Genomic DNA, 15,741 nt, shown 5'->3' on the forward strand with positions numbered 1-15,741 from the left:
CTGCTTAGTTTCTTCTCCACAGATACACAAGATTGCCTGGTTTCTTTAAATACAAAGACCACTCTGAATGGCCAGGGGGGTTTCCACTGGTTCTTGCCTTGCTGTCTTAATCTGAATTATCTATTTTTGCAAGTGCTGAAGGCCCGTGAAAAACAGGGGAGGATTCCTCAAGATCCAACATGATGACGCCTTTGTCCGGAGACGACGGTTTTCATTTAATTCTAGTCTTTTAAACTGGCTGCAGGAGCATAAGGGCCAGCCTTTTGTTTCAACCTGAGGACCATGTTCTTTCCTCCCACCCTTTCCAGACTCTGCTTTGGTGCCCTGGGTTCTCCAGATGGGGTCGACTCCGGGAAACTCCAAGATCTGAGCTCGTGGGACCTGTGGGGCTCTATCAGAATGGCCCCTGAGCCAGGAGGGACAGAGTCTCGCTTCTCATCAGCCCACCCGGCTGTCAGAACCACAGCGTGGCTCTCCATCTGCTTCTCCTGCTACGCGACACGGGAAATCTTCAGGTGGCGTTTGACCCGGCACCCTGAAGACATCCCATTTCCCTTCTGCTTTCTGTTGCAGCCGAGAACTTATCTAACTGCTGTTCCTTTATCTGTAAGCTGTCTTCTCTCTCCAGTTGCTTTTAGGATTCTGATTTTTGGCACTCCAGTTCCGAGTTTACTCTTGAGGTAATTTGCTCAGCTTAATCTTGAAGTTTACTGTTTTCTTCAGCTATGTTTAATCTGAGGTTTAACTGCTCAGTTGATTTCAGTGACTGTTTTTTCACTTCTTGAAGTTCTAAGCTTCCCATATCCTCGTTTTTTATAGTGCCCCTTTTCATTTATGGTTTCCATTCCAAGAAATCTCTAGTCACTGTGAGCATTTTCTGCAGGCCATTATTCCCCCTTGAGCTCATCCTCTGTCCCTATAGGGTGGTCTTATCTTTGTATTTGCCAGGAGTGACAGAGGGTTAATGTCAGATCCTCCAGACTAAACTCTCTGTGCCTGGCAGAGCAGAAACTGAGAATCCACACACGGGCACAGTGGGACTGGGAGTCTGCAACCAGGAAGCAAGTAGCAAAGCCCCAGCCTGCACCGCACATGCCAGCTTTGCCACTTGCGTGGGCTGAGGTTTTGGGTCCTGTTTTCCCATCTTTCCAAGGTCCTAATGAGTGTGTGTCTATGTGTGCAGGGGGGTTCTGGGCCCGCATCTTGTGCAGTTCACGCCTCTTGTCCTTGATGACAGACAGAACTCAAGTCCCCGTTATAAATTCACAGATCACCATGGCAGGAGCCCCTGAGCTTATGATGAGCTTTCAGTTCTCTCTTCTTTCCTGTTATCTGGTAATTTCCTTTTCTCTCAAGCTTGGCCTATTCAAACTTTAGTTTTATACACACACACACTTACTATTAAAGTATAACTGATGTACAGTATTATATTAGTTTCAGGTGTACGGACACTGTGATTTTTTTTTTATTTTTGTAAGTTACAAAAGGACCACCACGATGTCTAGCTACCATCTGTCATCACACAGAGTTATTACGATCCTGCCGACGATACATTACCTCCCCAGGACTTATTTATTGTATGACTGGATGTTTGTACCGCTTAATCCCCTTGACCTATCTCGCCCACCTCCAGCTGTACACTGAGCACCTCTGTGTGTATGCTTGCGGTATGGGGGAGCCACATTAGCCCCATCCTGGAGGTCTGAGTTCCCCTGGGAGCATGTGACAGCTTGAGGTCAACACATGTAAAAACTATCTGCAACCTGTACCATCCAAACATTTCAGCGAGCCCGGTGCTCGCTAGGACCCCCATGTCTCAGTCTCCCCAGGACATCATTTAGCAGAGAAAGTAAGGAACAACTGGTGTGGAGGTGGGAGCTTCCAAAGACAACATCTGGGCTGAAAGTTGGCGACTTCAGGATGGGTGCAGCTGTGACCAAAGGGCCTAGCAAGCAGAGACACGTTCAACCACAGCTTTGTAAGAGCAGCACATGATTCGGAAGGACTGGCAGGAGATGAAAAAGTGAAGAATAGTTTGTAGCCAGAATGTGAAGGCTTTTAAAGAGCCATGTGAAGGAATCTGTTTTTATCCTAACTGTTGAAAGGGAAGCCCTTGAAATCAGATTAAGCTGATACGTGAAAAACCAGATTGGCTTAATAGAAACACAACTTTAAGGGCTACAGATAGGACAGATTATAAGAAGCCAGAAAAACAGGAAAACTAATTTAACAGCTGCTGTAAGAACCTAGGAGAGACACGACGATTTTTTTGGCCTGAAGAACTAGGCGAGGGTATTAGGAAAGAGACAAGTTACACATTTTGGAGACATAAGACAAGAACCTGTAGGTTACCAAATTTACAGCAAAAAGACAATGAAAACCAGGAAGTCCAGTTAAATTTGAACTCTGGAAAAAAATGAAAAATTTTTAGTACGTCTCACACAGTACTTGGGACATACTTGATGTCTTGCATTTTATATGGCAATCCTATCTATAAGCCAATTATCCAGGAATATAATAGTGAGATCTAAAGAACAGGGAGGGGAAGATGCCTGGGCATGAAAGACGGGTGAAGACGGAATGACCAAGGCTTGGCTGGCCAAGGTGAGGCGTGCGCTTACCTGCATCGTAACTAGTCTGTCATCCACCATCACCTCCTTTGTCAGGAAGTCTGCTCCTATTGTGGCTTTGTACTGATTACTGAATTTCTTGTTCACATACTGGTTCATGAGTGATGTCTTACCGACTCTGAAATTGGAGAAAAACCACAAGTGTAAGTCAACTAGGAAGGCACTGAAAACTGACTCTGACACCTGCAGCTCGGAAGGAACCTGCCCACCCCCATCAGAGGAGGAAAACTTCCCAGTTCACTCGCCTGACGACATGCTTTCTCCTGGGACAAAAACACAGGGTACAGACGCAGGCCAGATCTGGAAAAGCTGCTTCGAGGTTCTGGTGTAGTTGGTAGAGCCTAGTGTTATTTCTCTCCTTCTAAAAGAAGCCCCAGCAATAAGATCGCTCCACTAGTCCAAAAATATCTCTGCCGCCTTGGGTGTGTCTCCATTTAGTGGTTGCTGTTCAGTCCAAGCAAACAGCCAGAGGAAGCCACTGGCTCCGAGCAGACATTTACGCCAGTTAACCAATCTGCCGCTTCCAAGTTTAAAATCTGAAGCGGAAAAAAGCACCAGTATTCCACCAAACCAGAATCCACCTCAAAGTATGCTCCTCCAGAGGTATTTTCCAGTAAGAAAACTCAGCAAGAGACAACGTGTGATTTTTTTTTTGGTGATGAGGTAGTTAGGACAGGCCAAAGACAACGCAAGCCTTCCTCACAGCCAGTAATACCTTCCTTTTCACAAAGGAACACATGCATTTCACATGCAGAGGGGACCTGGAAATACAAACAGCCCAAGGCAGTGTTCACCTGGTCACGTGCACCAGAATTTCCAGGGGGAAAAGACAGGAAATGTGTAATCAGGCAAGTTTGGGTAACACAGGCTAAAAGCAGTACTTTCAATCCTGACAGCATACCAGAGGCACCAGGAGAATGTATGTGAGCGGAAGCGGGGACAGGGAGAGAGGAGGGGGGACAGATGAGTGCGCGTCTATTTAAGCACTGCCAACCAGGTCCTACCCACTGGTCTGGGCAAATGCTAATTGTTAAAAGGCTCCTCGGGTGATTAAAAAAGCCAGCCACGGTAGAAAAATCACTGCCTTTTGAAAAGAACTTTGGAAGAAGGACGTGCACCTGCAATTTATTATCATATTGTTTTTAAAAACATGTAGCCTCTGGTCTAAGTTTTCATGGGTCACTTCAGATGCCAAGTCTGAAAAGCTCCCCCCGTAACCCCCTGAATCTTCACAGTGATGAAAGAACTAGCTAGTTACGCAGTAGCGGCAGATCTAAGACCCGAACACAGTTCTCCAGTCCCAGGCTCTACTGACTCAGGCACAGCAGGAGGAGGATGCAGGCATACCCCACTTGAATGCGCTCTGTGCAAACTACGCTTCTCACAGACTGAAGGTCTGTGGCAGCCCTGTGTCAAGCTAGTCTATCAGTGCCATTTTTCCAATGGCATTTGCTCACTTCATGTCTGTGTCACATTTTGTTAGTTCTCGCAATAGTTCAAACTTCTTCATTAGTATATTTGTTATGACGATCAGTGATTTTGATGTTACTACTGCAAAAATATTACGACTCCCTGAAGGCTAAGATGATGGTTGGCATTTTCTAGCCATAAAAGCATTTAAATTGAGGTTTGTACACTGTTTTTAGACATAAGGCTATTGTACACTTAATTGTACAGTATAGTTCAAACATTAACTTTTAGATGCCCTGAGAAACCAAAAAGTTCACGTGACTCCCTTCACTTCGATATGCACTTCGTCGCAGCAGTCCAGAACCAAGCCCGCAGTGTCTCGGGGGTCTGCGTGTGCTGCACAGTGCACCCCAAACCTCCATCTCGTGGACACGGCGCCAACGGCAACAAGCCTACATAAACAGCGCTCCCTAGTCTAACCAGCTTGGGAAAGGGATTCCATGAATTTTTTAAAAATATATTTTCTTTCTTTGTTTTTGGCTGTGTTGGGTCTTCTTTGCTGCACGCAGGCTTTCTCTAGTTGCGGTGAGCAGAGGCTACTCTTCGTTGCAGCGCGCGGGCTTCTCATTGCAGTGGCTTCTCTTGCTGTGGAGCATGGGCTCTAGGCACATGGGCTTCAGTAGTTGTGGCTCGCGGGCTCTAGAACGCAGGCTCAGTAGTTGTGACACACGGGCTTAGTTGCTCCACGGCATGTGGGATCCTCCCAGACCAGGGATCGAACCCGTGGTCCCATACGTTGGCAAGCGGATTCTTTTTTTTTAAGTAAATTTGTTTGTTTGCTTGTTTATTTATGGCCACGTTGGGCCTTCACTGCTGCACGCAGGCTTTCTCTAGTTGTGGCAAGTGGGGGCTACTCTTCCTCATGGTGCACAGGCTTCTCATTGCAGTGGCTTCTCTTGTTGCGGAGCACAGGCTCTAGGCACGCAGGCTTCAGCAGTTGTGGCTCGTGGGCTTAGTTGCTCCGCGGCATGTGGGATCTTCCCGGAGCCACAGGGAGGGCTCGAACCCGTGTCCCCTACACTGGCAGGCGGGCTCTTAACCACTGCGCCACCAGGGAAGCCCCCATGAAACTATCATTAATTGAGTTCAAACAGCCACCCTTTTCCCTAAATCATGCCCCAAATTGGGGAACAAAGGACTACCTGACTAGGGGTCATTCCGATTTTTGCTGTGCTCCCAAGAGCACGGAAACGTAGGGCCCTAATGCCACGGCTATTAGAGACGGAAGCAGCAAATGTCAGCACAGAGGGCATGAGCTCCAAGCGGGTGAAATTTAAACCCAGGTCAGTGTGCTGGCTCAAATTTAGGAGGGACACTTACCCAGAATCTCCCAGGATGATAACCTTCAGTAGCACTTTCTTCCTCGAGGTCATCCTTCAAGCTGGAAGAGAGGAGAACGCACGTTAAGTAGGATGGGAACACCCAGGGGGACCACCTCCCTGGGCACAAAACTCCTCGGCAGCCCCAAGAGCACTGCGCCTGAGCTCTTCTGCAAGTGGCTCCCCGCCGTCCAGGGCCTTCGACGGAACACAGTATCAGTACTGGAACTCTGGACCCAAGAGCTCGGCCACATGGTGTGTCAGGGCCATCCCGCCCCTGGGAGGAGTCTGAAGGAATGATTCTCCCACTTGGATGCTGGATCAATGCTCCATTTACTCAACAGCTGGGTCCTGCTTCAGGCAGGTCTCTGCTCAAACATCACTCCTCGGAGGCAACCACTTGATCTGAAGGAAAGCGGAACATCCTCTCCCCGTTTGCCGTCTATCCTTTACTCTGCCTTATTTTTCCTTCAGAGTACTTACCACTACAGTTGACTCTTGAACATCTCAAGGGTTAGGGGCACTGACCCTCCACTCAGTTGGAAATCGCTTATAACTTAACAGTCGGCCCTCCGCATCCGCGGCGCCGCATCCGCGGTCCTGCAGCCACAGTATCAACCGAGCAGGGTCGCGTCATTCGTGCTGTTCGAGGATAAACTGTACTTGACATTTTAATGTATTATATTCATTTCTCTTCTCCCTTTCCTAATAATTTCTGTGAAAACAGTTTTATTCCCCACGGTTTTATTCTCCAGTGCCAAGTAGAGAATTATCAAATATCGGGTTAGTGCACAAATTAATATTTGACTTCGCAGCTCTTGAGACCACCTTTCCCCAGAAAGCCTTTCGGGTAGCCTTCCACAGCCTCGACCAGACAATACGATCTGTGCTCAACTCTCTGCCACCACGTGACCGCGTGGTCAATTTACTTATTGAGACCGACCTCCTGTCTTAATTGCCCCTCAGTCCTCAGGGCCTGAGCCAGTAACTTTCAGAAGATGAACAACTTTCAAGAAAGCAGGAGTCCTAAATTCTGGCCTCCGATGTCCGTGACTTAACTGAAACTACCAGAGGAGCACTCCTCAGGCAGCTGATCCCCAGGAGAGCTGCAACCGCCTCTAGAATCAGGAATTTATGATTGCACGTGAGCCTCAGAAATGACACCCATGCCTTCTGAGAACCTCTAGCCTTGGCCATTGTCCTCGGGAGACGCTGAAACAGCCACGGCAGGAGACTACCACTAACAGTCACGGGGCAATATCCGACTCCTACCTTCACTGGAGCTGGGGGAAATTAAGTGTTTATACTTAAGCAAAGTAGGTAAGGATGTGGGTTAAATAAAGCCTGTTATTTTTCCATAGTTTGGGAAGACAAGACAATCAAGACTGGGTCTGAAAAAAGCTACCTTTAGTTTCACCTTTATCCACCTGGCTTCCTGAAGGTGAGGATGACCGCACTGCCTACCTACGGTGACTTAAGCATGCAAATCCCGATCCCATGCTCCTCTGGCGTTGCCACTTTCCAGCTGTGTAACCCGGGGCAAGTCATTTAACCTGTTGGCATACATCCCATGGGTGATGTGAGGCCTGGATGAGAAAAATGCTCAGGACACTGACTAGGATATAGTAAGTGGTTAGTAAATGTTGGTGCTATGATTTTCATGTGTGCCAAATACCGAGATGAATAAACAGCAGAACAGAGTCCAGAAGGCAGCAAGAGAAGCAGTAAGTCGCAGGCCCAGGCGAGAGAAGCAGTAAGTCGCAGAGCCCAGGCGGTAACTCAGCTCCACGCCTCGGCTTCCAGATGCCTGGCTGTCAACTGTTCCCTTTCAGCTGGTGGCATCACAAGGAAACTGAAGGAAAGTATCAGAACGGAGCTAGTGCCCACAGGGCAGGATTAGGTGGCGAGCCCTACGCGCCTGAAAGTGGTGTCTTCCACAGCTTCAGAAATGGTGTGGGGACGAGAGTCAAAGCAGAGGCAGTTAGCAGGCACCACGACCTAGCCTGGGGCAAGCTGTCTCAGCCCAAAGCCTCGTGTCTGTGCAGTCTCTGGAGACACAGACATAGCTTCTGTCTATGAGGCGCCCACCAGTGCTAGCTGGGGGCGGCATAAGACAAGCCCGAGTTCTGCCTGTTTCCTGTAGTCATCCATCAGATCTAGGGTTGGTGTTGGTTTTTTCTCTCTGCAGTTAGAGGTACACACCCCCAATCACTCATGATCACCCACGAGACCCACAGCCCTACCTTCCTCCCTAGGGACTACCTTGACCAAAGTTTAACCTAAGAGTCTCACCCCAAGGTCTGGTACCATATTTTGGGCTAGAGATCAGATTATGACAGTTGGGACAAGTTTCAAATCCAAAGGGCAAATTAAGGAAAGGTATGAAAAGAAGGTGAGCTTTGCAAAGAAATTCTTAAAGAATGTTTAAGTCACTGATTTTGAGAATGGGAAAAGGATTTCCACGACCTGGTTTAGTAAGGCTCACGGTGCATCCAGTATTATTTCATAATATTAGAAGGAAGTAAGAAACACACTTCACCCATCCTGTTCCCACCCGACAGACCTCACGTTTGTGTCCTCTCAGGCTTCTGCTCACAGCGGTGGCAGGTGGGCCCATGCGGCCACCTTGACCCTCCTGGGCAGCAGAGCACGACGCCTGAGCGTCTTTCCTCACCTGCACACCCAGTCACAGAACCCCCAGAACACAGCGGAGGGCACAGCCAGGAAGTCCCAAGTCCCCATCAGAGCTCACCCAGCCCCACACACAACCCGGTATTCTGTCTCTCCCATGTTACTATTTAGCCTTGTTTTCCAGTACTTGCTTCCATGAGTCTCAGTGTCTAATATTTCTTTGAGTGAATTAAGCATTTAAAAAGCCATTCCTACCTTTTGTTTAATATATCAAAAATCTGGGAAAAACAACGCCATAAGAAACAGCTCTGAACTTCCATTTGCGGGGTCATTTTCCTGGGCCGCAGCAATGCCCCTGGGGAGGTCTCTTAGGCTCAAACTCACGTGACTATCACAGGCCACGCCGGCCCTGAGGAACACGGATCGCTGGCTGTCCTCGCGACAGCCCACACCGCAGACAGCTCAGGCATAGGGAGGCGGCCTGGACTCACCACCCTGACTCTGAGCCCTCATTCCTGGGGGGCTCCCCACGAGGGACACGTCCAGCGCGAGAGCCACTGTGCTCCAGTGGGCCTGGGGCCCATCAGGTACTCACAGCCACTCCCCATCTGTCAGATGCAATCACCAACCAGGAGACATTTTATCACAAACCGCGCTGCCTTTAGTGGGGTTCCCAGGGAAACAGCTAGAAAGTTAAACAAAGGGCAAATTCTCACTCACGGGAAAGGGTTTTGTCCACCTTAACCCACGGGTACTGTTTAGGAATGGGGTAACTGAGTCAAAAGTATAAACACTTCCATAACTTTTGCTAATTCACTTTCCTGAAGGATTTTCCAAATTTACACTGCAACCACTGTTGCAGTGATTAACAGCATATAGCATCTAAATGAGAAAAATGACAATTTTACTGAGACAAAGAAAATCTGAATAAATGAAGAGATACCTCCAATAGGAAGCCTTAATGTAAAGATACGAATTCTTCCCTATTTAAACAATTCCAAGGGGTTTTTTTTGGAATTTGATGAAGTAATTATAACTTTATTCATAAAAATAAATGCACAAGAGTCCCTCCCATTCCTCTCAAAAAAAGAATAATGACAGGGATTTGCCTAACAGTCTTGGAAAGTATGTTACAAAAATACAGTATGAACACCATGGGCTGGAATAAACGGAAGAGGGTCCAGAAAGGAACAATTTCGGCAGGTCCAGCGTTACAAAATTTAGCAGCAAAAGGATGAACAATTTACCAAGTGGTGAGAGCCAGAATTAACATCCTTAAACCTCATCTTCCACAACAGATTCCCACAGGAGTAAAGATGTAAGTGTAAGAATGGCTACGTATGAAGCTGAAAGGAATACATACAAGATTGGCAGGTTTTTCCTGGGTGGTGGGATTCCAAATGATTTCGTTTTCTTTATATTCATGTGAAGAGCGCATTTCTTTTAAACTCAAAAAGCTATTTCCATTTTGGAGGACAATGTTCACCTGTTGATTTTTCAGGTAAATTTTCTGCTTGCAAGAATATTCCTGTTCGCCATGAGGTGCACCTAAAGGCAGACTTTCCTCTTCGCCCGGTGCCTGTGAACAGTCGGGCTTTTGCAAACAGGGCGCCAGCCCGGAGGAAACCCCCGGCTGGCTTCACCAGGACGCTGACGGCTTCAAACTGGCAGAAGCTAAGAGCTATGTTTTTGTACTTAATGTTCTCCAGGACCAAGAATGGGGCACTTGTTTCTAGAAAAGAGCTAAGAAAAAAATAAAACCAAACGAAACCTTGAACACAACTTTTGCCACAAGAAGCAGTGGCTTTAGAACCTTCACTGGCAGTCTCTGCTTTCTGTTATCCATTTCCACCACCATCTTCATGAATTTTTGAAGACTGAAATTACTTTTAAAAATCCTACCAAGTTAGAAATTTCTAAGTGGAAAACCATTCTTCAACGCACAGACCACTTCCCTTTTACACTTTTACAGGAGAAAGGGAAGCAGGCAGAGAGAACAGAAGGAGCTATATGAGGTCCCTAACCCCTGTTGCCTGGAAATGAACATTTTAGATAGCATCCATTAATCCAGGAAGCTCTCTAAAAGCCTTTCTAGAATAAGATATATTCCGAACACACTTCCTTCCTTCTGCTATCAAACCAAACTTGATCAGTGTGCTCTGGGGTGCATTCTTCCTTGGAAGAACAAGCATTTTTTTAGAACACGAACTATTCCATACGCTGAATCGATTCTTTCCCTCGTACAGTGTTTCCCGTGTAATGAATCAAAAGCCAGAACTTCCCCCCATCAGCTGGAGCTGCCGCCTTCCTCACTGCTGAAGCACAGCAGCCAGCTGGCCATAAAGGCAGACAAAACAAGGAAGCCCCAAGCAGGTAAAAACATCAGGAAAATACCGTCCCCAGCTCTGGGCTAGGCAGGGTCAGTGAGGACAGAAAGGGACTGACGAAGAGGGGTCAGCGGAGGGCAACGAGGATAAAGGGCTGGAGAGGGGAAGAGAGGAAGCTGGGGGTCAGCAGGCCACCACAAAGTCTGAGTTCGTGGAGGTGGAACGACTTTGCCTGGTGATCAGAAACACGCTGACTATGCTCGAGTGGAGGTGAGGCTCTGTAGGGAGATGCAGGGCCAAGGAGGTGAGAGCAAAGTGTCTGCAAAGCCGTCAAGACAACAGTGTAAAACGCAGGGGATGAAACTGAACGAGGTGTCATCACGTCCAAGGTCACACAGCAATCAAGTGGCAGAGCTGGAGTTAACAGGTGTGTAAGCCCAGACCCAACACCTGACTGCCCTGCCACTCAGCAATACCAGCTTTCCCCTGGTTCTCCAGGAAGTAGGCATTTAAAAAAGCTCCCTCTGGGGACTGAGGCGCACACACAAGGTTTGGAAAACCAGTGACGTGAGGTCAAAAACTGCTGTTCTGGTTTGCATGTGTGTCTGATACAAAACTAACGATGGCACGAAATATCTGAACAAGTGCTAAAGGTTCAACAAAGCTGGGACAGTTAAACCAATTGATTTTCTATAGTCCATTAACATTTTTACTTGGTGTGTGTTTCCAAGCTGCCTGCCTTTAACAGCTACAGCCTAACCAGACAGTTGACTTTTCTGCCCCCATTAAAGTACTGAACTGTACAACATTCAGAAAAGTACAAAAGAATGAAGCAAAGACAAAGGCCAAACACAGTTCCATCTCTTAGAAGCAATCACTATTAGCATCAGGGTATATAAGTCTTGCCAGTTTTCCTTCGAACGGCTGAGATCATGCTGTTCATAACTTTGCATCCCATTTTGTTCTACATTAAATATCTTCCCACGTTATTAAGGCTGGTAATACATCAGCATATGGATAATCCCACTCCTTTGTTATTAATTGGTTGCTTTTAGTTATAATGAGATGAACCCATGTATACAATCTGATCAGACTCACAAATGAGTTATTACTCAGCTAAATAGTATAAGTATTTGAAAGGCCCTTGAAATACGCTGACAAATTAGTTTCCAGAATAACCGTTTCCACCCGTGCCAGCAATGAACTAGCATTTCAATTTCGCCACCCCCAGCTATCACTGGCACAAATCACTGTTAATCAGATAGACAGCCACAAATGAGGGTCAGCGGGTTCTATTTGTACTCCTTACATTAGGAGAGTCAAACATTGCCACCATGTACTTCTCAGTTGTCTGATGGTCTCTGCCTATTTTACCTACTAGAATGTGATTTACTGCACACATGGTCTAAATATAACATCGCGAAGGAAGCAACACTGGGACACAGACTTCGCAAGCTGTAGGCTTCTGAGCAGAAAAGAAGTACCATTCTAAACTTTACCCAGCATCCCACTGCCTCCGAGAGCCTGGGCTCTGTTCCTGACCATTAGAGAAACCCAGCCGTCTTCTCGCTCTCCAAACTGATGGACTTCAAGGCTCGAGAGAGGGAGGCAAGCGATGTCTGCTGATAAAGTTTTGAAGAAGGTTACGTGGAGAGACAGGGAAGGCATCTGAACTCACATAATATTACCGTGTTTGGTCGTCAAGCTGAACAGTAGCGTCTGTTGTAGGCAGACTCTTTTTTTTAACTTTCCAAACTAAGGAAGCAGACTAGGACCTAAAGAGTGGAAGGGCACAGCTCATGGAACAGCAAGAAGCAAATTCCAGCTAGTGAACTGCACCCCAGGCCTCCGTGAGGTCGTCTACTTAATCCTCAGGACAAGCCCATAGGGTTGAATTCCCAGTTAACAGATGAGGACACAGAAGCTCATAAGTGATCACTGCATTTCTAAAAATATCCAGACAGAAGATTGGAGCCCAGGACTGATTACAAAGGCCTTCATCTCAGCCACTACACTGGGTTGATCACCAAGATCGTAACGGCATTTCATGCTTCAAATAACCTACAGGGTGAGACCACGTGCACAGCCAAAGACGGGGTGAGATGGTAACTGAGGCTGAGTCACTGGTGGGAGGCAGGGAGGTTCATAACACCTGAGATTTCCTGTAGTAAAAACTGTAAATGCAATTCACACTTTTAATACACAGGAATATCTGGAAGAGGTATCAAGACTTTATACATTCGTTTTCATTGACAAAAGCATTTGACAAACTTTTCTGGCAGATGTATCCCAGATTAAGGCTTGGTAATCCTCTCTGGCCATCTGTGATCATCAGCCTCTGGCTGCGGGGCAAGCAGGAGTGTTACTTTTGCCACCGCAGACGCCTGAGGTTAGAAATGTCTAGCAAAAAATTATGTTAGGGTTTTGGTAAGAACAGGTAACTTTTTTTTTTAAGATTTATTATTTATTTATTTTATTCATTTTTGGCTGCACTGGGTCTTAGTGGTGGCACACAGGATCTTCTGCTGTGGCACGTGGGCTCTTCGTTGTGGTGTGTGGCCTTCTCTCTAGTTGTGTCATGCAGGTTTTCTCTTCTCTCGTTGTGGTGCGCGGGTTTTCTTTCTCTCGTTGTGGGGCGATGGTTTTCTCTTCTCTCGTGGTGCGCGGGTTTTCTCTTCTCTTGTGGTGCACGGGCTCTGTAGTTTGCAGCACGCGGGCTCTAGTTAGGCACAGGAGCTCAGTAGTTGTGGTGCGCAGGCTTAGCTGCCCCAGGGCATGTGGGATCTTATTTCCCTGACCAGGGATCGAATCTGTGTCCCCTGCATTGTAAGGCAGATTCTTTACCACTGGGCCACCAGGGAAGTCCCACAGGTAACTTCTTTTAATAACAGTTTGAGAGAGAAAAAGGTGACACAAATATGAATTTGGATTCCGATCCCAGAGGAGCTTAAGAAGGAAAGAGAAAAGTCAGAATGAGATCAGAATTTTCAGCCAATAATACCACCAAGACAACTTCATTCCAGTGGCTAAAAGGCACTGTGCAAGGGTTCTGAAGTATCAGGAAACAGCCATAAAATGTTTGTAAGGTGAATAAAAAATGTTTCTCGTGAAGAACCTAGGGGTAAGACAGGAATAAAGACACAGTCCTACTGGAGAATGGACTTGAGGCTATGGGGAGGGGGAAGGGTGAGCTGTGACAAAGCGAGAGAGAGGCATGGACATATATACACTACAAAACGTAAGGTAGATAGCTAGTGGGAAGCAGCCGCATAGCACAGGGAGATCAGCTCAGTGCTTTGTGACCGACCGCCTGGAGGGGTGGGATAGGGAGGGTGGGAGGGAGGAAGATACAAGAGGGAAGAGATATGGGAACATATGTACAGGTATAACTGATTCACTTTGTTATAAAGCAGAAACTAACACACCATTGTAAAGCAATTATACCCCAATAAAGATGTTAAAATAAATAAATAAAAATTTTAAAAAAAACGTCTCTCAACAGCACCTCCCAGCCAGGAGGTGGAACGAAGGAAGGAAGTCATGCTGGGTACAGAAGGGAGGTCTGCCTGACGGGCCTGGGGAACACAGGTCACGAATGCGTGAAGGAGGACTAGTTACCCAGAGGCCTGAGCTCAAACAGACCATTTTGATGTATGTAGTAAGCTCTCATCACCAACTGCTTCCCTTGCAAGCTCACTACTGACTGTCTCCAGGCTAATAAGCATTTTAACCGCTCATCTCACCTGGGGAAGCAGGAAGGTTGAGACAACTTAGTGTTGTTAAGGGTGGCCAGCATGTCCTTGGGGATGGGAGTTGAAGCGTGGCCACTTTAACGACCCAAGGGTTATTAGCAAATCTAGGAAATATTCTACTACAAGAAAGAGGAAAAAGGACGGGGTGTGACAGACTGGCTTGGGTTAAAAATGAAAATGGCTTCCAAGTTCTAAGCCCAGGGGAGAGGCAAAAGAAAGCATCACTGAGTAACGTTTTAAAAGCTACAGAACTAAAACTGAAGTCGTAACTTCAAACAGTAGCAAAAATGTCCCACCAACAAAGAAAGATGGAAACTGGAGATGTTTTGAAACTCCACGATCAGGTGGTACAGGGACCAAAAGCAGGTACAAGGAAGTGAAGGAGAGAAAAATGTAGGAGGCCAAAAGCCATTTCTGTGGAATCATCCAGTCATTTCCAGGGCACTCAGGACAGTGCTGGTGTTCTAGGAATGCAGACGTGATTAGACTGGAACACAGAACTTAGCAACTGGGCACGACAATCAGTGCCTCTGAATGTACAACAGGCATCTAGGCAGTTAGGCCTCCTTTCGACTTGTGACCGGCCTTTGCCTTGTTTGCACTATTCTCCTCTCCCCTGAGTCATCAGCCTGGCCTAGCACACCTTCTGTGCCCTTCCACTGTCCAGTTCCCAATTTCCCTTCATTCAACACAACTGTTTCAGAATAACCTTAAACCCTTAAATCTTGGTTATAAACTCCGAGGGCACCAGGTTTTGTCTGTGGTGAGCTGTTCCTCACTCCCTTAAGGTCAAATGCCACCTTCACTGAGAAGCTCCCTCTGACCTCCCCAGAGCCCAGGACCGACTCACGCCTCCCTACACTGTGTCCGCTACACTCTCCCGCACTGCCAGGGGAGGACGGGGCTCTACAGGGCCCTCTGGGTGGAAGAGGTCAACCTTCAGGGCATGGCTCTCTGACCATGTGGAAGGCTGCGGGCAGTGCAGGACACGACGACAGTCACCTGCAAGACCATCTTCACCTCTGCCGCCGTCCTCGAAAGGCTCTCCGCCCTGGACTGCGGTCCTCTAACCGAGCGCCGCTGCCATCCATGCAGGGGTGCCGTTTGTTGTGAGATACTGGGGTTATACAGCTTGAAATACGTGGCCTGCAGATAATGCATAACCTGTACGCTCCAAGTAAGACTTACTACTGTAATGATACTAGCAAATAGGCTGCTGGTCTGATGTTCCATTTAGAACCACCACCTCCACGTGGGAACTCAGCAGGAAGATGTTACTAGAAGCCTTCAAAAGGACAGTTTGAGGGCCCAAGGGGTAGGGATAGACACTCTTTCATTACGTAGCACATTAAGGAGGTGCCCAACTACTTTAAAAGACTACCGTGATCGAGACATATTAAATTAATTTTAAGGGTAATTACCTTAGCTGGGAGAGTCAGGGAAGGATTCCTCCAGGAAGATCTGACTGAATCTGGATCTGAAGGTGGAAAAGCACGCCAAAATTTCCCTGGCAGGAAAACCAGCGCATGCAGCATGCAAACGCCTTGTTGCAGGGAGAAACGAACACCTGGGGGTTGACGGCCAGACCACAGGGGACCTAGCAGGCCACGGC

The 15,741-nt window shown here is 47.3% G+C and overlaps 1 protein-coding gene across 3 annotated transcripts in view; it reads right to left on the reverse strand.

Moving 5' to 3' along the window:
- Positions 1-15,741, reverse strand: part of RAB7A (RAB7A, member RAS oncogene family) — a 94,467-nt gene that overhangs the window by 10,648 nt on the left and 68,078 nt on the right. For all 3 annotated transcript variants that reach the window (XM_060023161.1, XM_060023160.1, XM_060023159.1), the window contains 2 exons: positions 5,421-5,481; positions 2,622-2,748 (listed from right to left, as the gene is read on the reverse strand). In XM_060023161.1, coding sequence (XP_059879144.1) covers positions 2,622-2,748; positions 5,421-5,473 — 180 coding nt within the window. In that variant the 5' untranslated portion in view covers positions 5,474-5,481. The remainder of the gene's footprint in view (positions 1-2,621; positions 2,749-5,420; positions 5,482-15,741) is intronic.

The sequence above is a fragment of the Delphinus delphis genome, chromosome 10, assembly GCF_949987515.2.
Source record: "Delphinus delphis chromosome 10, mDelDel1.2, whole genome shotgun sequence".
NCBI classification, from domain to species: domain Eukaryota; kingdom Metazoa; phylum Chordata; class Mammalia; order Artiodactyla; family Delphinidae; genus Delphinus; species Delphinus delphis.